Raw genomic sequence first — 23,423 nt, 5'->3', positions numbered from 1 at the left:
AACATGCAAACTCCAGGCAGTCATGGTTGGGATTCAAACCACCAACCCTAGGGTTGCTAGGCAGAAGTGCTAACCACTTAGCCACTGTGCTGCCAAATCTGAAGCAAGACATTGAAAAAAGACCTCCCAAAAATAATCATGAACCAACAATTGTATATAGTAATGGAGGAAATACTTTCTAACCCCAGTGCAGTGTGTAACCAGCAGCTACAGGAAGCATTTGGTTATTAGCAGAAAAGTCTAGTTCCATTGGTTTGTAAACATAAGTGGAGTTATAGTGTTTGGCACCATGATTTTGGCACATAAAATAATTGACGCAAGACTTAGAGCAAATCGAGTTGTTAATCAAGTACCCAACAGTTCAGAATACAGATATAAGTTAAGCATCAGCTGACCATTTTTGAGGTTAGAGTATGGCTCACTTGGTTAAGTTTACGGGTCAAGAGATAGGGACATGTTAAGTACTAAGAGTTCTTTCTAAAGAGACCTGAATCTGGAAGATTTGCCCAGACAAGTCAAGGAGAGGACAAAGGATAGTCACCAATATTTCTGAGGGGTTCCCTGCAGCTAATCCTTACCCTATTACTGTGTTAACATGCCTTACTGTGCACTCTCTGTGTAGAGGAGCAGGCATTTGCTTCTTCATATCAAAAAATGCCCCCTTGATGTTGGTTGATCCAATAACTGGTGTGGAAATATTTAAGAACCAGCAATGGTTCCAGCATTGAGGAAGCACAGATCACAGAATAAAGATGTAAGGAGATAAATGCAGTGCAGGTGCTCGGGAAAAGATTCCACTTCAGCAATCAGCAGTGACGTCTACCCATTAGTGTCGGTGGTCAGGCACTATGGCTCTGTGTTCCTAACTATAGCAGCTCCCTTTCCCATAAGGCAAGCAGGCCTACTGGTACTCCCCCTAGTTGCCCCCAGGTCTTATGCACAATGCCTGGCTACAATGCCAGGGCAGGAGCGAGTCAAGTACAGCAAACAGATACTTGGGGTTGGCAGTCAGGCAAAGTGGTCTACTGGCAATCCAGATTCAGTGCAGGCAACATTCAGAGAGTAGTCAGGGTCAAATACATGATAAAATGGCAGGCAGAGTTCAGAAAGTAGCCTGAAGTCCAATCTGAGGTTGATAACAAGGAAATCCAAAGTAGCTGGTAGAGCGGGGAACGGGCAAAGGTAAAGGTTAAGGCATTGAAACAAGGCAGGTAAATAGGGAGCTTGAAGCACATGTTACAAACACTATCGCAAGCATGACAATAAGGGCTTGGCACGCTTAAAACATGTTTGGATTCTACCCAGAGGCTGTGTCTGCAGCAATCACCCTGCAAGTGGACAGTCAGACAAGGAGAGTACAGCTTAGCTAAAGCTGGATGCTGGAATGAGACCAGCAGTTGCCACAGAACAGGAGAATTCCACGCTCCTGACAGCAGCACATTAGTGACAATACTGGTTAAAATCTGGTGAGACTGGAAATCAAAGGAATCAGAGCATCACACTGAGACTAGTTAGATATTGCTCTGCACCTGGCTTTCTCATTCTAAAGTTTCACAATTGTCATAGTCACCTGACCCTACTACTCATATGTCAGTTGTGATACTTTGCATTCTACTCTTGTTTTTATTAGTACTCCGGCACCTGTTATCTGATTAAAACATGTAAAGGAGCTTGAACCTTGAACTTCTGGCTTGGAAAGAAAATATTAGTCATGTGAGATGTCATATTAAACTGCCAAAAAGTACATTTTGGTTTTTTTTGTTGTTGTTGTATTTGTTATAAGTTCTATCAGTTTTTGGTTGCATTTTATCTGAAAAGGTGATTGCATTCAGAACTATACCTCACTGGTATTGCCTGCTGTAATGTCTGCGCAAATAAACACAATAATCTAGCTTGGAACAGAAATAATGTTGATATATCAACCCTACCTGGACTGTGATCAGGTGGATTCAGATATCCTTTTTGCCTCTATACTCTGGACACCAGACACATATTTTACCTTCAGCTCATGGCTCATGTCAGTAACCTTCAGTAAAATTCAGGGATGGAGGTAATAGTACATATGGGAAGAGGAGGGGGTCAAAAATTATAAAAGCACTTTCTTTCAAAGTATATTATGTTAACCCCTTGACGCTGACGTAACACAAATATGGGGCCTCACAGAATTGAGCTTTTTTCCATGGGGCTGCATACTTGCGTACCTGTCTTTGTGCTGGGAGCGCGCCGCACGGCGCGATCCCAGCACAAAGACTGCGGTGTCAATGAGAGCACCGGGTCCCGTTCTAACAATTGGGACCCGGGACTCTCGATTCCAGATCACATGATCGCTGTGATAGCCTCTGATTGGCTATCACAGTGATTAGTCACTGTACAGCCTGGCACCCTTGTTTTTTCTCTCTCTCTATCAATGGAGAAGAGATATACATTGTATCTCTCTAACTCCTGGCATAGAGAGAAAAAAATGTTTGTAAAAAAAAAATAAAGATAAATAAATATTAAAAAATAAAAGAAAAAATACCTAGATCAAGGTTTAATCTAGTTCACTGCCAGGGTAAGTGTTTGGGACCAGGGCAGGGTCAAGGTCAAAAGGTCAGGGTCAAAGGTCAGGATTTTTTTTTTTTATAAATTGGTGTCAGTGTCAATGTGTTTTAGGTATATAAAAAAAAAAAAAAGACAAAAACACAATGTGCACTATTGTTTCTGAGCTGTACTACGGGTACAAACAACAAACACACATATATGATATCGCTGCGATCGTCAAGAGCTGGAGAATTTATTTTGGGTTGTTCTTTGGAGGTAGGTTATGGTAGTAACAAGAAACACACAGCTAAATGAAAAAAAAATATTTTTTTTTTCTATTTTGGGCCAGTTTTCCTTTGATAATAATAATAATAATAATAATAATAAAAAAAAATCTAGGAGATATCCATTACCATTTACCACCAAATGAAAGCCCAATTTGTCCTGAAAAAAAACAAGGTATAATCCACCTGGATGTACAAAGTAGTTGTGATATGTATGGTTTTACGAACACATGTCAACGTTGCAAAATTGTACTTAGGCATTTAGATTTGTTTTACCCTTAGGTGTGAAGGGGTTAAGCTGGTCATACACTATGAAATTTGCCTTACATGCTTTATGAGAAATTGAAGAAGATGGATAAATATTTTTGAAACTAATTGCGGTAGCATACTATCTGATGCTGCCCTGTTTAGATATTGTGACAACCACCGACAGCGGCTGTAAAAATACAATAGAAGCAGTGCGAGATTATCCATCTATGCTGTATAGTGTGGATGGAAAGTTTTTTTAAAGATTTTTTTCATTCAGACCACAGGCTGAATAAAAAAAAAAACAAGAGCATATGTGCAGCTTCAGGGTAAGTTTAGTTTGTTTGTGTTAAATAATATTGTCTCCTGAAACTTTTAAGTTTATTTTTTTTATTCAGTAATATTATCATTTACTGCTTTGCACAAGCCCTCATTCTTTGTATTGGTTTTATATCGCATTTTCCGGCATATAAGACGACCCCCTACTTTTCCTGTTAAAATATAGGGTTTGGGCTACAGTTGTGTCCAAAATTATTCAACCCCCACTGAAATTGAGTGTTTTGGCCAGTTTGACATTGCTTTTGATCATTCAGTCATCTTGCTTACATTTACATTAAAGAGGCACTTGTAGGTCAGACAAATATAACATAACAGTTATAATGAAATAACCACAAATGTCTTTTCTGTGCTCACAGCATTATCAGTTTTATTCAACCCCCAAGTGACATTCAATCTTAGTACTTAGTACAGCATCCTTTTACAGTTATAACAGCTTTTAAACGTGAAGCATAGCTTGACACAAGTGTCTTGCAGCGATCTACGGGTATCTTCGCCCATTCTTCATGGGCAAAGGCCTCCAGTTCAGTCACATTCTTAGGCTTGCGCACTGCAACTGCTTTCTTTAAGTCCCACCAGAGGTTCTCAATCGGATTTAAGTCTGGTGACTGCGATGGCCACTCCAAAATGTTCCAGCCTTTCCTCTGCAACCATGCTCTAGTGGACTTGGAGGTATGCTTGGGATCATTGTCCTGTTGAAAGGTCCAACGTCTCCCAAGCCTCAGGTGTGTGACGGACTGCATCACGTTTCCATCCAATATCTCCTGGTACTGAAGAGAATTCATGGTACCTTGCACACGCTGAAGCTTCCCTGTACCTGCAGAAGCAAAACAGCCCCAAAGCATGATTGACCCTCCACCATGCTTCACAGTAGGCAAGGTGTTCTTTTCATCATAGGCCTTGTTCTTCCTCCTCCAAACATAGCGTTGATCCATGGGCCCAAACAGTTCTAATTTTGTTTCATCAGTCCACAGAACACTATCCCACAACTTTTGTGGTTTGTCCACATGGCTTTTGGCATACTGCAGTCGACTCTTCTTATTCTTTGGAGACAGCAAGGGGGTACGCCTGGGAGTTCTGGCACGGAGGCCTTCATTACGCAGTGTGCGTCTTATTGTCTGGGCTGAAACTTCTGTACCCACATCTGACAAATCTTTTCTCAGTTCCTCAGCAGTCACACGGGGACTTCTCTCCACTCTACGCTTCAGGTAGCGCACAGCAGTCGAAGTCAGCATCTTCTTTCTGCCACGACCAGGTAGCGTTTCAACAGTGCCCTTTGCCTTGAATTTGCGAATGATGCTTCCTAAGGTGTCTCTTGGTATGTTTAACATCTTTGCAATCTTCTTATAGCCATTGCCCTTCCTGTGAAGAGAAATCACCTCTTCTCTTGTCTTCCTGGACCATTCTCTTGCCTTCACCATGTTTGTAACCACACCAGTAAATGTCTAGAAGGAGCTGAGTATCACAGTCATTTTAAAGCTGCCTAATTGGTGCTTATTATGCTTGATTGCTGCTCGGTGACATCCACAGGTGTTTTCAATACCTGATGGAAAGCACCTGTATGAACCTCTGTTCTTCAGAGTGGTAGTCTTTAAGGGGTTGAATAATTGTGGCAATGAAGAAACCACATAAGAACCATTTACTACTGTATTACATAAACAATTGATGTCATTTTAGTTGCATTTGGGTAGTTACAACGTCCTTGTAGGATTTGATTCTGAATACAATTCCAAATGTACACTATAGTCCCTAAACCCCTTTACAGCATTGGGGGTTGAATAATTTTGGACACAACTGTATACTCGCCGTATAAGACTACCCCATGTCACTGCCCCCGCAAATGTCACTGTCCTCCCATGTCAGGCTCCCCCATGTCACTGTCCTCTCCATGTCAGCGGCCCCCCTCTTGTCACTGTCCTCCCCCATGTCACTGTGCTCCCCATGTCACTGCCCCCCCCCCAATGTCACTGTCCTCCCCATGTCAGGCCCCATGTCACTGACCCCCCCACGTCACTGTCTTCCCCATGGCAGCCCCCCCCCCACGTCACTGTCCTCCCCATGTCAGGCCCCCCCATGTCACTGTCCTCTCCATGTCAGTGCCCCCCCCTCATGGCACTGTCCTCCCCATGTCACTGCCCCCCCCCAATGTCACTGTCCTCCCCATGTCAGACCCCACCATGTCACTGACCCCCCCACATCACTGTCCTCCCCATGGCAGCCCCCCCACTGTCCTCCCATGTCACAGCCCCCCGTGTCACTGACCCCACCACGTCACTGTCCTCCCCATGTCAGGCCCTCCCCCCACATGTCACTGTCCTCCCCATGTCACTATCCTCCCCATGACATCCCCCCCCCCCCCACATGTCACTGTCATCCCATGTCAGTCCCTTCCCCCCCATGCCACTGGCTTCCCACATGTCACTGTCCTCCGCATGTCATTCCCTCCCCATATGTCACTGCCCCCCCACGTTATGGCCACCCATGTCACTGACCCCCCCACATGTTAAGTGTCCTCCCCATGTCACAGCCCCCCCATGTAACTGTCCTCTCTCCGATCGATGATGCTCCCCAATACGCATCTTTGATCCATCTTGCTGGAGCATCGGCGGCGGCTAGTGATCTGTGGGATCAGCGGTGTGTTTAAGTGTGATCAGCGGTGCAGCAGAAAAGGGGTTAACTGTGTCAGCTTGATGATGTTGTTGATCGGCGATCAGCTTCTTATGCCTAAAACTGTGACATGCGCAGTTGCTTCAAGCGCGACAGATCTTCACGGGAGACAGATCTTGCCGCTACACCGGCTCGGACGTACCGGTAAGTTTAGCCAATCAAAGTGCTCTGTTACAGGGGCGCTCAGGGTTGGTCGTGGGGAATGGTCGGCATCTCCAGATCCTCATGCTGTAGAGGGGCAGATGGAAGGTCCTGATGGTGCAGCTGATCAGACATCGGTCATCCCATCTTCCAGCTCGGCGTCGTCCGTCTCTTCCAGTTCAGCGTCCTCGTCTTCCTCCTCCGATACTGGCTTTTAATACGACACCCGGCGTATAAAACGACCCCCGACTTTTGGGAAGATTTTCATGGGTTAAAAAGTCGTCTTATATGCTGGAAAATACGGTATTTTATGCCTATAACAATACAAATAATTATGTTCTCAGTGATATTTAATTACCTTTACATCCTCATTTTCATAAATCTTCCCTTTGCCGTGCTCTCTTGGTTCATCCCACTCTTTTAAATGTAGCTATTGCCATGAAAGATCAAGGGGATACAAGGGGAAAGGAAAGCCTACTGTATGTCTAGAGATCAGCGCACCTACTGTATGAGCTAACTCAGCTTTCAGTGAAAACAGGGAAGTCTTTTTTTAAATAAAATACTAAAGTCATCCACATAACACCACAATCTGAACTGTAGATACAAAAAAATTAGATAGGTTAAATGAAAACAGCTTGACATTTTTTTTGTAAATAAGGTATACAATTAAATAAATATTAGCACATGAGAAATAGGGTTGTGGAGATTGGACTTACATTTTAAAGTGCAAGTCCTGGTACACCACTTCAGGCTGGCCCCTTATGCAAGTACAGCTACATAAAACATTAAAAATAAGTGTCTATACTGTTTAAAATCCAGTAAAATACTGTCTCACCCTTCTCTGCACATGCTCAGTTGCTCTCCATTTTAAGGCACTGCTGAATCTGTAGAGGCCGATCTGCTAACAACTTTGAAGCGGAATTAAACCCTCATATCCTTTACAACCAAGGAAGCTACTTCTGTTGATCTGCAACTGCCATGGTGCTGCACATGTGATCAGTTATAACACCAGTCATTTGCTGGTTTGAAAGTGTGGCTGAGAGCACAAGCAAATGTGGCAGATAGCATTCCAGAAATGTTTTTTAAAACCGTTAAATCAATGGGTTTAGTTCCACTTCTGATTTACTTCTGTTCAGGGGCTCTGGGCTTCAGCAAAATGGCAGCCTCCAGCAAGAAGAAACAGGAACAATTCAGGAGGCAATTTACGGCACACACTAATTTTTGGTAGAATAATTATTAATGTGGAATGTGTGTTCCTTGCTAAACAACATTTTTTTTATCAAGTTGTTATGGGTAAAGTTCCACTTTAAGATTGGTCAAGCAAAATAAATAACTTTAATTTACATTCTTTAACCAGATATGACCTACACTATGGGTCATTAATGATAAACAGTACAGCATGGCAGAATCTTAAAAGTCAAAAGGACAGCAAGTTAAAGGGATCTTAAATTCAAAGAAAACATGACTCAGCTCTAGAATGTGTGTCCTTTTTACTGAGAAAGTTAACTTCCTCTTTACAAGACAGAAAGACAAGACAAAGCCTATAACAAATTATTGGACTTTGGAAGGTACAATTAACCATATTCTAGGAACAAAGCAGAAATATTCCCAGACTATTGAAAACAAAAAACATAACCATATTTTAAATAGTTATTTTCTACATAAAATATACAGTATATGTAAAAACCAATAAATAATATAACAAAGTATATACAAAGTTCTATAAAAGTATAATGAAAAAACATTTTTATTGCTATGTTTTATATATCACAGTATAAGTTCATGAGTGTATGTATGTGTATATCTATCTATATTTAAAATTTGACTTGCCTATTGACCTGGAAAACAACCTTTAACAAGATTCTGCCAGGCATCTGTGGATTAACCCATTTAGTATTTCAAAAACTGTCCAATCGGCTCACACATATATATATATAACCTTTGAGATTAGGAATGTACGGTCTGGAAATGTATGGTCTGGTAGGTAACATTTTTGTTCACCAGCTAGCTAAGGTCATCTTACGATCATTGAAGGGCCATTCACCCAAAGTTGATATTTCAGTTTTTGGTAGATGTTGGAGTTTTACCACCTATTTCCAAAATTTTTTAGGAATTCTAGTGATTGGATATCCGCACGTGAGTTCTTGGGTCTGCACACCTGCCATGTCCTATATGAGTGGAGTTTGGTTCTTTTTGCTGAATTATTTATTTTATAGTATGCAGCATAAAGTACTGGGGCACTCAAACGTGGGCAGGAACACCTAGGTTCACAGGAACAGATAGCAGAAAAATCTCACTGTTGGAATATCTAAGAAATATAAAAAGCCCCGGGGTTGACTCAGCTCACCAGGCTTCACCTAGTACTAATACATAACTTTTGAACAGATTGAGCCTTCAACTGTCAGTCCATAATACAGCTTTCTCAGTGCCCAAGCCTAGTGTGGGTGATAAAGTGTCCATAAACAAAACTGAAATTCACCATTTCCAGAATCAGTCAAGTCAGAATATGCAGCTCAGTGAAGAATACCAATAGACTGTCTAATGATCGTTAGATGCACCTTTTCTTTGCTCTTTTTTGATTTGAACAGCTGTCAGAGCTTGTTTTTTTACACACACACACACACACACACTATTAGGCCCCTTTCAGATGGGATGGACTCCGTCAAGTGGATCCCCGTTGAGCAGGCGTATGACAGCTCTGTGTCCACTCCGCTATGCAGAGTGGACACAGACACAGCCCGCTGTTCTCTATGAGGCGGTTGGATGGAAATGGACCACCTGTCCATTTCCATCCGACTGTCATCCAATCTGATCCGCCGGACGGATTGGGAACGGATCCCCATCTGTCTGTTTTTAGTGAACAGGATCGAATCAGATGCTGGCGGGTGTCAGCAGACACGTCTGCTGACACCCGCCGGTCCATAGAGAGCTATGGATGGCCCAATCGGGTCCGCCTGATAAATTGACAGGCAGATCTAATGGAACCATCAGTGTGAAAGGGGCCTTAGATTCTCAATTTACCACATCCCTCTGCACTTTCCTAGATACTGGCAAAGTTAACAAGAAGCATCTAAGGCTATAGCAGCAAACAACCTGGGAAAATAAATTAGCCTACTGTCTGACGCTGAAGCATCCTCATCTGTTTCCTGCTAATAAAATTATCTCCTAAATGAAAAGAAAATTATAACTATGCCCACACAAAAGAATGTAGCAAATTTCACATTGCTGCAATCCGTCTCCATAAAAAGAGCAAAGGAAACAAGATGATATCACATGAAATTCCATATTCACACACCTGTGTTCTCTTTAGATCTACTGGCATGACATTTCATGACTGATGATAGTGAACATTTCTGACCTCTATTCGTAATGAAGCTGTACCTTTGTTCCTGATTTCCACTAATCACCTATGGATGGTGGATACATTGCTAATCTATTTTCAATTTGCTGCATTATTGCAAATATGATCATCTACCGGTATACTTAACTCTTCTTGGGTACAAAGGTTTTTAAAGCTTAAGACCCTGTACACACCTGTGCAATTTAGGTGTATTGCAATAAAAACAATCCTGCTTGCTGCATCTTCATGAAAATGCATGTTATATGTAGTGAAATGGTAAAACACCTAAAACATGTAAAATGCACCTAAAACACAGAGCACAGATACGAACTAGGCCTAAATGCCCAGACCAAGTTTAGCAGTGTAGTTACGTGAAAATAACTCTAACACTAATGTTCCTGCACAGGGGGTATGAGAATTATGAACACACACAGTTGCACACTCTAATTAACCTTGCAGCAGAGAACTTAACCTTCTCAAGACAAGAGACATTTTACATTTGGCGTAAAAAAAAAAAAAAAAAAAAGTATTTTGGTCATGAAGATATTAAATGAAAATTGTACTGAGAGAATAAGGAAGGTGTCATTTGTCTCACTACAAAAAATGAGCTAAATGAAACCAGTGCACCAGCAAAACAGCCAGTTTAGCATTTTCAGAAGGAAAGAGCAGACATTTCCAGTTTACTTCAAGGTAAAATATACCTTTTGGCAACTGAGCACAACTCTCAGCCACTAAGTGACCTATTTTAATTACTTGTATTCCTGACGAAGCTCTGTTTTTTGGAGCAAAACATGTAGTTTCTTTTTTTCTTTCCGTTGAGAGCACTTTTTGAATGCACATGGTATTCACTCTTCTCCCCCCTTTTTTGGAGTGGTCTGTACTGCGCTTTATAGTGCATCATTTGCATTCCTCAAGATACTGAGCTATTTTTGACTGGATATGGTGATATATGGGACTTGTCCATTAGAGGCTGATATTAAGGCCTGTATGAGTGTACCAGTATTACAGATCTGTAGCAAGACAGATTATACTATCCAATTAGTTCTGTCCATGGGGTAACTTTATCTCCTTAATACAGATTATATATTCCATCTGATAGGCTTATGATCAAACTACAGTGTCTTCTTTATGGCGTAACTTCATCTAAAACAATATGGCATTTCATCTGGTCTGGTGTTATTAGCCATTTGGATGTAAGGTAAATCATTTTAATGGTATCCAGTCATACTGTTATGCACAGTACATTCCACTCCAACAGGCATTTATTGCAGCTTAGCATACATTTTATATATATTTGAATAAAGGTTATATTTCAGATTCATCATTATTTAAGTTATATTTAGATGCACCAGATGGTGAGTAGGGACACGCACACTTGTCCGGAACAGATCTAAAATATACTAAAGGTTTTACAGTTATAAATTTCAGAAAATGTACATGGTCATATGCGTAGATACTCTGGTGTAGTGTAGTGTGTAAACTGAACTCATAGGCCTTGAAGTCCCTTTGTTTACTTCTAACTCTAGTGGTGGAAAGTCAAGTTTTCTTAGATGAAAATGTGATAATCTTTGCCTGATTCTTCAGGGAATAGCTGTATGCCTGCGCACACACACCCCAACCTCCCCAGATATCCACTTGTCTACTTGAATTGAATTTTCCCAGCCAATAAGATTACTACTGTTTTTGCTTGATATGATAAGGCAGCACCAGCAGTGTCTGTTCAGTGCTATCCCCCTCTCTGTCAGAGGAATGAACACACATAATCACGATTACAAATCGACAAAGATCTTTTGGTAGTAACATTGTGCCTACTCATGTATGTGTGCAGCTTGAAGGGAACCTGCTTCAAAATTAAAGTAATACTGCCACCAAATCAATAAATTAGGCCATTTCTCCCTAAGCCTGTCTCTGAAATACCCCTTCAGAAGGCTGATTACAAGGTAAGTTAAATGTAACAGTCCTGGGCTCAGTGGTCCAGCTTCTTATCTCTGCACCCTCTTGAAGATGATGTACTAAAGATCTTGAAGCGCACTGGTCAATTAATGCGTATTCTTGAGTTTCTTTGAAAAGGTTCATTTTCATTTTCACCTGGTGTCAGTGGGTTGCCTTGTAAACTTAAACAGAAAAAAAAACATTAAAGGCCTGATTTACCATTATTTCTAGACATTACACAAATGATTCCAAATAAATGTTTTTTTAAATATTTATAGCTGCCAGTACTGCTTAAATATTAAGCCAATCTCCCTGCAACTTAAATGTTAAAAGAAAACAACCTGAGCTTCTGCAGGATCCAGGTTTTCATGTTATCAGCAACCCTTTGGGAAGCCCTTTCTTCTTGCTTCCCTCTCTTCTGCCAGTGGTGGACAGACAGCTTCAGCATGGAAGGGCCTTATATTACACCCTTTGTAAGACCTACCTTCTGCTTCCCAAAAGGTTTTGAAACTAACAGCCACAAATACATGCATCTATACTACTACCTAAAGGAGAATTGGACACTGGTAAACTAAAAAAACTGCAGCATGTGTTGCTCAATGCACTCCAGGATATCCTATTTTCTTTCTTTTTCCATTGACACAGACACAGGAAGTCTTAAAACTTTGGTAAGTCCATTTAGGGTTGGGCAACAGAGCAAACAATCAATAAAGGGCACCACATAACAGGAAACTGGGGACTGCCTAAATCTCAAAGAGCCGCCAAAAGAATCTGCTGCCTGCAGCTGGCTAGGGTTGCCACCTCATCCCTTTAAAACCGAACACATATTAATTACACAGGTCCTTAGGCTAATTTAATGCACATAAGACACAAAGTGAGTTTAATTACCACCTTAATCAGCCACAGAACCTGTGTAATTAATATGTGTTCGGTTTTAAAGGGATGAGGTGGCAACCCTACAGCTGGCGCAAGATGAGACAAGCATCCCCTTCATAGAACTTAGAGAATATATAAACAGAAAACCAAATGACAGACAAGTCTGGGAAACAGTTGCCTCATTCCAAAAAGCCTAGAAGAAGCTCACAAACCTAGTGGAATACACCTTAACAGGTAAGGAGAACATCTAGGGTTGGTCCGAAAAGATGTCACTCCAAAGGGAATGTAGATCAAACTTTTCTTACAAGAAAACTTTAGCCATAGTGGTAAAAACAAGGTGAATGGCTTTCAGTAAGCCACCACAATTGAAACTCAGTGCTACAGCCATCTGCATTAAACCTTTTAGAAATGGAGGTCCAACAGCAACGGTGTTAAAGTAGTTGTAAAGGCTCAAGGTTTTTCACCTTTATGCATTCTTTTACCAAAGATTTTATTAAGCATGTTGAAAGAAACATACAAACCATGACAAATCATATGATACAAAGCGACAACAAACAATAGAGGATATGGAAACATCATATAACAAAGAAATACACATATAAGGCAGAGGGCCCTAAGGCCCACAACCACATTCAGAAATATAAAAGATACATTTAAAGAAGGCAGCAACAAAAACCACACACACACACGGCAATATTGTCCCTGAGAATCATATATTTGTTAGATAACAATAACAAATGATAAACAATTGATCTAATATAAACAAACCATATGTTGATCCAGAGAGGGCCAAGGGGTCAAAAAACTCCCCAGACCCCCCCAATCCATAGAAAACAGGAAAACAAAAAGGAAGGGGGGAGAGCCGGGAGACAGGATCCCGACATAAAGGGAATGGAGAGGCGAAACCCCACACATCATAGGTTAGTGCGTCTCATGGTAAAATGAGAAACCGGATGATAATCCACCCACGGTTGCCAAACAGAGAGAAACTTATCATGCTTATCCTCCAACACCGCCATCAATTTTTCATTGATAAAGAAGCCTTGGATCCTGGACCTGACCTCCTCAAATTGTAGAGTAGGGGACTTCCAAGAACCGGCAATAGTCTGTTTAGTAGCCATAAAAAAAAATTGACCAGAGAGCAGGGTCTGCAAGGTAGGCCACGAAGTGGCTTAAAAAGTAAGGCCTCAATAGGATCTTTTTTAAGGTTAATGGATGTAACTGAATAAATAAGATTATAAGCTCTAGTCCACAAGCGGTGGGCCACTGGACAGGTCCACCAAATGTGGAGCATCGTACCCTCTAGAAAGCAGCCCCAAAAACATTGAGAGTCAGAATCTGGTATAAATTTAGCTAATTGAGATGAAGCAAAATACCAATCTCGAAATTACTTTATAGGAGTTCTCCAATGCCGGTATGTTACGATAGCATCGGGAAACCCTTTGGCACATAGACCCCCAATCCTCAGCAGAAATTTCCGCCTGAAGCTCCACATTCCATTGCGCACAGTAAGCAGGTAGAAGTTCAGCCATATGATTCCGGATTGATAAATAAATTTCAGATTGGGCATCTTTAGTGGAAGCCAACGCCTTACAAAGCGATTTAAAACCAGAAAAGGTGCGGGGGGAATCCAGTCTACGAATCAAAGGTAGAACAAAATGACGTAATTGCAGATAACGAAATAACTCTGAAGGAGGAATAGCATGACTCTCTCGAAGCAGCGCAAACGTACGCATACCCCGACCCATGATTAACGAGTGAACTGTCATGAAACCATGAGTTATCCACCAATGAAAGACCATCTTATCAGAGTCCCCAAGGGGAAAAAGCAGACAGTCGAATAATTGTAAAAGAGGTAAATGCGGGGAAACTAGACCCGCCGAATACTTACACGAGTTTCAAATTTTTAAAGAGTGAGTCAGGACAGGATTCAACAGTTTAGGCCACGAGGACTGAGGAAGCCAGGGCAAGGCTGAAGGCAAAAGGGGATGTGTCCCCAAAGTATCTATCAGTGCCCACAAGGGTAAGTCCTTGAGAGAAAAAAAGCTGAATAAGGGGAGTAACTTGGGCAGCAATATAGTAATGATGAACATTCGGAAGACCAAGACCACCCTGAATACGTGGGCAGTAAAGCAACTGTTGAGACAAATGAGGATGTCCGAAGCCCATACAAAGCGTAAAATTTGGAGTTGTAAGATACAGAGTATATGGGGTGGAATCCAAACAGGGAGCACCTGAAAAGGATAAAGTAGCTCGGGAAGATAAATAATTTTAATCGCTTGAGCCCTACCAAACCAGGATAACGACATGGACTGCCAAGAAGAGAGCAACTGGGTTAGCTGAGAAAGAGAAGGAATATTCGCTTGATACAACAAATCATAAGAAGATGTAAGTTTGACTCCCAAATAAGGAAAAGAGAAGGTCCACTGAAATGGAAATTGGGATTGAAGATGTGTCACAAGCGGTTGGGGAAGGGAAACATTCATAGCCACTGACTTAGTAGGATTTACATGTAATCCCAAGACATGAGCGAAACCAGTCAGAAGCGACAAGAGATTGGGGAGAGAAACAAGTGGTGAAAAAAGATACATTGGAATATCGTCCGCAAAAATGGCAATCTGATGATGCAAACCTGCCAACTCGAGACCCAAAATGTCCGGATGAAGCCGAATGCCAACAGCGAGGGGTTCAAGGGCCATGATGAAAAGAAAAGGAGACAAGGGACAACCTTGACACGTACCACCCTTAATTGGAAACCGAAAAGATTCAACCCCATGATAACAGCCCGTAGCGGACGGGATACTATAAAGTCAAATCCATTGCAGAAAATAATTTCCCACACCCCACCTCTGCAAGGGCCCTCTGTAAATAAGTCCAGGAAAGAGTATGAAAAGCTTTAGTCATATCCAAAGACAGAAACATAAGACCGTATTAGAGCAAAATTACTAATTAAAATAGAGCGTCGAATATTATCGGCCACCTGGTGCCGAGGCACAAAACCCTCTTGATCCTTATCAATTAAGGTAGGGATTAACACATTCAATCTATTAGCCAGAGTTTTAGTCAGAATTTTCACATCCACATTCAACAGAGAAATAGGGCGATAGTTCGACCATGATTGCTGATCTTTTCCCGGTTTAGGAATCATCACAATCTGAGCCTATAGCATTTCCGAAGTCAGCTGACCATCCCATTTAAGCTGATTGAATACCTGGGCCAAAACAGGAACTACAACATTGCAAATTTTTTATAAAAGAGAGCCATAAAACCATCTGGGCCAGCACGCTTATACACTTTCAATGATTGAATCGTCTGCCGAAGTTCGTCCTGTGTAATATCAGCGTCCAGCATGTCCCTCTGATCGTCTGTTATATGAGGTAAAGGAGTCTCCCAAAGGAACGTGTCAATGACATCAGCTGGGGCATCCCCTGAGCCAGCATAAAGTTTCGAAAGATGAGGAGAACCTCATCCACAATATGCCTGGGATTAGAGGTTCTCAGACACTTCCTAGTTTTCAGAGTATAATGATGTTGTCGAGGGGCAAACAATCGTAACTTATTAGCTACCATAGTCCCTATTTTGCTTCCATTCGCATAAAACATCTGACGAGACCATCTCAAATGGTGCTCAGACTCGTCAGACAAAGACTGAGGCCTGTGCTAAGAAGATCCGCCTTCCGTCGGAGCTCAGCCTTGGAGACCATAATTCTTTCAAGCTCACATTCCAAAGTCTGCTGATGATGGTCCCCTTCTTTACGCCGCCTGGAAGCCAATTGTATGATATGGCCCCTAATAACCACTTTATACGCTTCTCAAAGAGTAACAGACAAAGAGACTGTACCCAAATTATTCCGAAAGTAATCCAAGGAATGGATCCGAACATCCTTAACACCCCATATCTCAGCAATGATTGGGAGGGGTCGCCCGCCCCCATTAGCTGGCCTCTTGTAACAACAGAGACAGAGAACCAATTATGTTTCTAGGCTGAGACTGTGAGCCCTCCGACCCATCCAGAGAAGGACACAGTCAGAAGGCCAAAAGTCAACCAACGCATACCCAATTGGGCTCAATGCAACCATCAACTCGGAGGCCCCCCAAACAAATAAACCAATATAACATCACCCGAACCAACCCAATTGAGGGCTTTGACCTGAATAGAGAGAAAGGGAAAGAAAAAAAAAAACACAGAAAAACCAACCTCGCCAATCACCACTCCCTCCCCCACTCTCCCAGTACCTGCACAAAATCAAAGGAGTAGGCCCACCCAGCTGCCAAACTTCCAAAAAGAGGCCACTGGGACAGCAAAAAGAGAAACAAACCAACAACAAAAGGACATGCAGGTCAGCCCGTTCCAACCAGTTGGAAGTTCTGAGAATGAAGCCGGGCCATGGCTTGGGATCTTCTGTCAGCTTCTCGATTGGAAGACTCTCTCGGGCTGCGAAGTAATCTAGGTAGATGTGCTGATGATTTCGTTGAAGAAGTCTGCAAAGTAGAGTAGGGATCTAGGAGATTAAGCTCTGCCAGACAGCGTTTAAGATCAGGTGGATTATATGATTGTCCTGAAGAATTTGAGATATGGCTTCATAGATCTCCTCTTCAAGATAGTAGTTTGGGAGAGTTCAGAGTAAATCTGACAGGGGTGACTCTAAAACGAAAGGGCCTTCATTTCTCTAGCCATTCGCATCACCTGTTCCTTCGTTTTATAATAATGAAATTTCAAGATGATGTCCCGAGGTGAGCCTGCAGGTGGTCTGCGGCCTAAGGACCTATGTATCCTATCTATCTCCAAACGACCCACCGGAACATCAGGGATCAGTTCTTGAAATAAGGATAACATCGAGCCATTGAAATCTGTAAGAGTGTCACGCAGGCCCATCATACAAATATTACTGCAACAAGCTCTATTCTCCGCCTCTTCGAGTTGATTCTTAAGAGAATGTAATTCTGCTTGTAGATTTTCTATATCACCCTCATGGCCATCCAGAACTGTAGTAACATCATCCACTCTGTGTTCTAGAAGAGCAGCCCTCTCACCCACATTTCTAAGTTCTTTGAGTAAATCTTCTGATAATTTGCGAAAGATCTCGCCAATATCGTCCCGAACAATGCCTAGAATCTTACCAAACAGATCCGAATCTTGATCTGTACGGGATGGCTGCGAGGCAGAGGGGAACTGTAAAGAGCTGTCAACTGAATCCTTTGTTTCTCCTAATGAATGCCTCGTGATCTCATCTGCAGGGGGGCTGACGCCATCTTGGATAGGAGCCGGCGCTGCATCTTAGGATCAGCCTGCTGCTTGGACTGGACCTAATGTGGAAGAGCCATGGCCACCGTTCACTCCCTCACACACTCCAAAACCCACGGGGACTCGGTAGGCTCCTTCTAGCTGGAGGGAGAGGAGGCAGAGTGTCCAGGATGAGCAGAGCTAGCTCAAATCGCGGCCATCTGGGGCTGCTCTGCGCATGCACCACCCACCTTCATGCATTCTATGCATGAAGGTAAAAAACCCTCTGTATGCAGCAGCCCCCCCCCACTCCCATACCTGTCTGAGCCCCACCTCGATCCAGTGATGTGCACAAGAGCCTCAAGGGTCTCTCCCTCCTTATTGGCTGAGATGATCAAGAACACACAGAGCAGCAGCACAGATAACGGACTCATAGAGCTGCAGCTCTGGAGCGAACTTGCTCTTGTGCACCCATAGCAAGCTGCTTGCCGCGGGGGCACTTGGCAGGAGGGAGGGGCCAGGAGTGCTGGCGGGAGACCCAACAAGAGGAGGATCTGTGCTACTCTGTGCAAAATCACTGCACAGAGCAGGTAAATATAACATATTTGTTATTTTTAAAAAAGCTGCCTTTACAATCACTTTAAATCCCTTTTAAGAGCAAAACATTGCTGCCTTATGGGCCTTAAAACTGAGTTAGTTTCAGTCAATTGAGTAATAGTAGTACACTGTTGCTCCTCAGAGGTAAGCTCATTTGACAAAGAGAATCAGAGTCTCTGCAGCCAACGGCTCAGACATCACTATGGCCACAGGCAAAATACATGCAGAATCTACTGAAAAGGGCTCGGAAGCATGCCTAGGGCCTCTGTGATCAGAGTCAGCAAATCAGTAAAATGTCATTAAACCAGTTATATGAGTCAGTAATATGGACCATTAAATCCTGCATGACCATAATAAAAACCTCAGACAAGACAGCAAAGTACCCAGCTACACCCGACAGAACTAAAGAGTACTTTCAAGACAGAAGAGACTCTAATCGCAGTGGACAAATGGCTCCAGGCTGAAGATGTCAGAACCATCAGTAGGCGAACTGCAATCAACCCCATCCTTATGGTGGAAACACAAACTAATAAGGGAAAAATATCACCAATTAAGACCTGAACACAAGAGGCTGGAGGGTGATATAACCAGAGTAAACCCAAAACTGAAACAACAGATATGGTGGAGTTGCCATTTAATGCCATCTGCAATACCGGTATTTACAGCAATGCAAACTTTTCAATTTCAATAGCCAGTCTAGAACTTTAAGTACTGAATTCATAGCTTATTTTTATATAGTTTATACTTCTTTTCACATAAATAGTAACTTTTGGTCATTCTTCTTGCATAAGTTATTACATTGAGTCATGACTTAGCTACACCCAGCAGGATGACAGTAACCAGGGAAATGACTCCTGGTCTATTGAGAATATTCATATCTACGATAGGAGTTCACTGCCCACAAACACACAACAGTTTGACTCTTACCAAATCTCCTCCAGGCTAGTGTTATCATCTAGAGCTTCAGTTAACAGATTGGCTCCATGATTTGTGATGCTGTTTTTTTGTAGCCTGTAAACAGCAGAAAGGTAAAGTTTACCTCGCAACAACAAAGAATTAAATCAGCAAAAAATTAGAAGCTATGCAAAATGCAGTAACTATCAGACGTTTTGCATAAGACAATGCAATATGCAACATACAGCAATAGGCCATGCAATCAACTTAGAAATCATCTCTTACATGAGGTGACTACAGCAAAGGATATCTACAGAGTACTGCACATCTACAGTGAAGGAAATAAGTATTTGCTCCCCTGCTGATTTTGAATTTGCCCACTCACAAAGAAATGATCAGTCTAAAAATCGAATGGTAGGTGTATTGTAACACTGAGACAGAATAGCAACAAAAATTCAAAAGAAATGCATGTCTAACAAATTATGCACTGATTTGCATGTTCATGAGGGAAATAAGTATTTGATTCCCTTCACAAAATATGACTTAGTACTTGGTGGCAAATCCCTTGTTGGCAATCACAGAGGTCAGACGTTTCCTGTAGTTGGCCCCCAGGTTTGCACACATCTCAGGAGGGATTTTGGCCCACTCCTCTTGGCAGATCCTCTCCAAGTGGTGGCTGATGCCTACCATTCGATTTTTAGACTGATCATTTCTTTGTGAGTGGGCAAACATTCAAAATCAGCAGAGGATCAAATACTTATTTCCTTCACTGTATGTCCTCATTTCCAGACAGTCACTTTTCTCCTCCCTGTTTACTGTGCTGACAACACTGCACTGAAAATCTGACTTTTTTATTTACAGCAGTTTTAACTAGTTTAGAACCCTGGGTGTGACACACATACCCAAAAAACATCCCCAAAGTACACAGGGTCTGTGTAGTATGTCCAGTCCTTCTGTCCTGCTGCCATGTCCCTAGGAGATGCTGTCAGGAGTTGATGTACATACAACAGTTCTAGAAGCTGCTGCTATAAAAATAAAAAAAAAAGGCCGCCTGACACCATTGGCTTGATTTACTAAAGGAAAAGACTGATTACATTGCAAGGGAAGTTGCACTTTGCACAGGAATTTTCCCAAGAGCTTAGTGAATGAGTTGAAGCTCTGCTGACTTCCATCATCCAATCATGTGCAAGCAAAATGTGTTTTTTACTTGCCTAACATGTGATTGGGTATTCTTTGCAAACTGGAATCTCAAAAACAAAGATTCCCATCTCACTTACCAGCTAGCATGCAACAAAACCAACTTGACCCTAATTCAAGTTAAAAACAAGGGATTTAAGCTGCAGTGGCTAAGTCAAGTCACCCCAATGTACTGAGGTCCTAACTCTATAATTTTTAGAGTCCCAAGTTGGAAATCACAAACGTGTGCGACTGCACCCTTTGTTTTTAACATGAATTGTTGGACAGGGTCAATCTGGTTTTGTAGCAGGCTGGCAAGTGAGCTGGGAATTTTTGTTTTTTATGTGCGTTGCTCTTCCATGTGCTCCTTGCTACAAAGGCTAATAAGGTTGGGGTGATTGCCTTGTGTTTGTATAGAAAGTGAAATTTCACCACATTTACAAAGCTCTGGGTCAAATTTCCTTGCAATGTAAACAGACTATTTTCCTTTGGTAAATTAACCCAGGTATTTATCAATACTGCTTGGGCATGAAATAGAGAGATACAAAGTATCACCTACTTTTGTAGAAATTTTGTTTCATTCATCTGCAGAACACAGGGATGAGCCAAGAGACTTTCTACATAAAGTTGGCTTCTGCTCTACAACTACAGCTGGCCCAGGGTGCTCGGGTTTTCTACATCCATTTCTACATTGGACTTTTAGTATATGGACTTTCATGGACTAACGATTACATAATCCATGCGCCTTTATTTCCAATTGCATTAGATCAAAGGGATGAGCTTCAATCTGCTGATGCGTTCAGTTAAAGCAATGATAACAAGTGAAAAAAAAGTTTTTTTGTTAAATAAAAAGTGTCTCCATTTAAATAGAACTTTAGGCAACACTGTTTTTTCATTTTGGATAGAACAGTGTTTCTCAACCATTTTTCAGTCAAGGCAGCCTTTAATATTATGCACAATCTTGAGGCACCCCATTCTAAAATGTAAAAAACAACTACGGCAACATCCACACACATAGGACACCCAATGTTAGAGGCGATTTATTCTTCCAAAGCGAATAAAGCTTTGTACACTGGTAATGACTAGTATTCCTATGTTTCCCTTCTCCCTCACTCTGCTAATGTGACCCCAGTGTGTTGGAGTGTGGCAAACAAGACTGCTGTGCAGGCACCCTACATCTTCCTTATCAAAGAGTGAAAACAGGTGGCGCACACACCTAGTGCATTATCCAAGGTTTATTGTAGGAGTGAAATAATAAAAACATACTCACAGACGAAGCATGTATCTAAAAAGCATAGAAAAAGGAGGCATCAACAGCGAGGCTCTTACTTTCCATTCATCATACATCAGCATCAGAGGTTGGTCATCAGCTCTGAGGAAAGGGATTCGTCCCCGAAACGCGTCAGCCATTTGACCGCACTAACAGTGAGAACACCTTGCCTGCCGTTGTGGCCATTGTCATTTTTCTATGCTTTTTAGATACATGCTTCGTATGTGAGTATGTTTTTATTATTTCACTCCTACAATAAACCTTGGATAATGCACTAGGTGTGTGCGCCACCTGTTTTCTCTCTATCCAGTGGCTGATTTCCCCGTCTGAGGAGGGCTGCACCCCTGAAGCATTTCCTTCGGTTGTCGCTGTCCTGGTACCCTTGGCTTCCCTTTTGGCTGTGCATATCCTGAGGCGCTGGAGAGTACATAAGATATCTTCCTTATCAAACAATGATGTAATTGGTTGTTATGACACCGTCAGCTGGAAGGTTGTAATGGTGCACAATGAAAACCTTTTATCTAAAATGGCGTTTATATGATTTTTTGGCAATTTTTAGGCATTTTGCCAAGGCACCCTTGAAGAACCCTGAAGGTATCCTGGTTGAAAAAAACTGGGAAAGAGCAAGGGAGGGTTATAACCCTGTCGGATATTTTTGCCATTTGTGTCCCATTGCGGAGATTTACCTTCACTTCCTGTCCCATAGCCAAAGCAGGAAGTGAGAGGAAATCCCTGCAAATTACGGGAATTCCTTAATTTGAAACTAGTGACCCCATTTTTCCCTCTATTACTTAATTGGGGACAACCCAAAATTTGGGATTTTCTTTTACTTTCACTTTCAATGATAATGGTAAATAGGACAAAGAGAGGGTGAATCTCTCTAATGGGGGCACAGACAGCAATCCTAATCCCTCTCCACTCTATCCAAAACTGAAAAACATCAGCACAAGAGTTACAGTTAGTATATGTCCCTTGTGCCGATTCTTCTTTCAAGAGAAATCTTCACCCATCCCCCCTCACCTCCACCACTGTAATATGCGGTGGGGGTTACTATAACTAAGGGGATTTCAGGAGCTCACATGAGAGCTTGACTATGACTGCCTTTTTCTGTCAGATCCTCCATTCATAGAAGCTGCACTATGACTTTTATAAATGACACAGAATCTATGAAGGGGAAATGATAAGATGACCGATAGCTCTGCCCCCCTCCATTCATAGATCCTATGTCATTCAAAGAAGATATACGATGAGAGCTACGACAGCCCTTACCCAGCTGTATTATCCTCTGCCAAACCAGAACATTACGGCAGTGTGGGTGGGGCATGTTGGGTGGATACGACAAAGATTCTTGTAAAAGAAAAAGAATCATCACAAGGGATACAGCATACTAAGTTATGCCCTTTATGATGATATTTTTGTTTTTCATTTTAGCTACACTTAAGTTTAAAACTCTTATTAACCCTTACCCAATCAGTGCTAATTAGCTCCTTCTTCCCCTTTGCCCTTCAACTATTTTCCCGCTATTATTTTTTTTTTTTTATTTCTACTTTATTAACCATTAATATGTCAACTTTTTTCCATTTTTGTTTTGTTTGTTATTTTCTTTAATATTACATTTAAAAAGTGCAACATTTGTAAAAGTATTTCATTTGTAAAATAAAACATGGTGCACATAACACTTTGCAATGGTTTGTACCATAATCATAATTTTTGTGTAAATTTAAAAAGGACAAATTATAGCTCAAAGTTTTGCATATTATTTTTAATAGTAGTATTGCACAGAACAGCCCCGAACTTCCTCTTCTGGGGTCATACGCCAGCGCTCTAGGCTCTTCTACTTTTGTGTGTCAGCACACGTGTGGGGTTGCTCCCAAAGCAGACTGTGTGTGTTCATTGACACACACAGCGTCCCGCTCCTGGC

At 41.9% G+C, this 23,423-nt stretch overlaps 1 protein-coding gene across 2 annotated transcripts in view; it reads right to left on the bottom strand.

Moving 5' to 3' along the window:
• Positions 1-7,667: 7,667 nt before the first annotated feature.
• The window catches only part of NOD1 (nucleotide binding oligomerization domain containing 1), an 86,432-nt gene continuing 70,676 nt past the window's right edge, over positions 7,668-23,423 (bottom strand). For both annotated transcript variants that reach the window (XM_089652066.1, XM_089652068.1), the window contains exons 11-12: positions 19,090-19,173; positions 7,668-11,648 (exon numbers count right to left, since the gene is read on the bottom strand). In XM_089652066.1, the coding sequence (XP_089508192.1) occupies positions 11,570-11,648; positions 19,090-19,173 (163 nt within the window). In that variant the 3' untranslated portion in view covers positions 7,668-11,569. The remainder of the gene's footprint in view (positions 11,649-19,089; positions 19,174-23,423) is intronic.

This window comes from Staurois parvus, unplaced genomic scaffold, assembly GCF_062004578.1.
Source record: "Staurois parvus isolate SC_StPar_1 unplaced genomic scaffold, SC_StPar_1.0 ptg000670l, whole genome shotgun sequence".
Taxonomy (NCBI): Eukaryota; Metazoa; Chordata; class Amphibia; order Anura; family Ranidae; genus Staurois; species Staurois parvus.
Note: the sequence above shows the minus strand (reverse complement) of the source record. Positions and strands in the feature narration are given on the sequence as shown.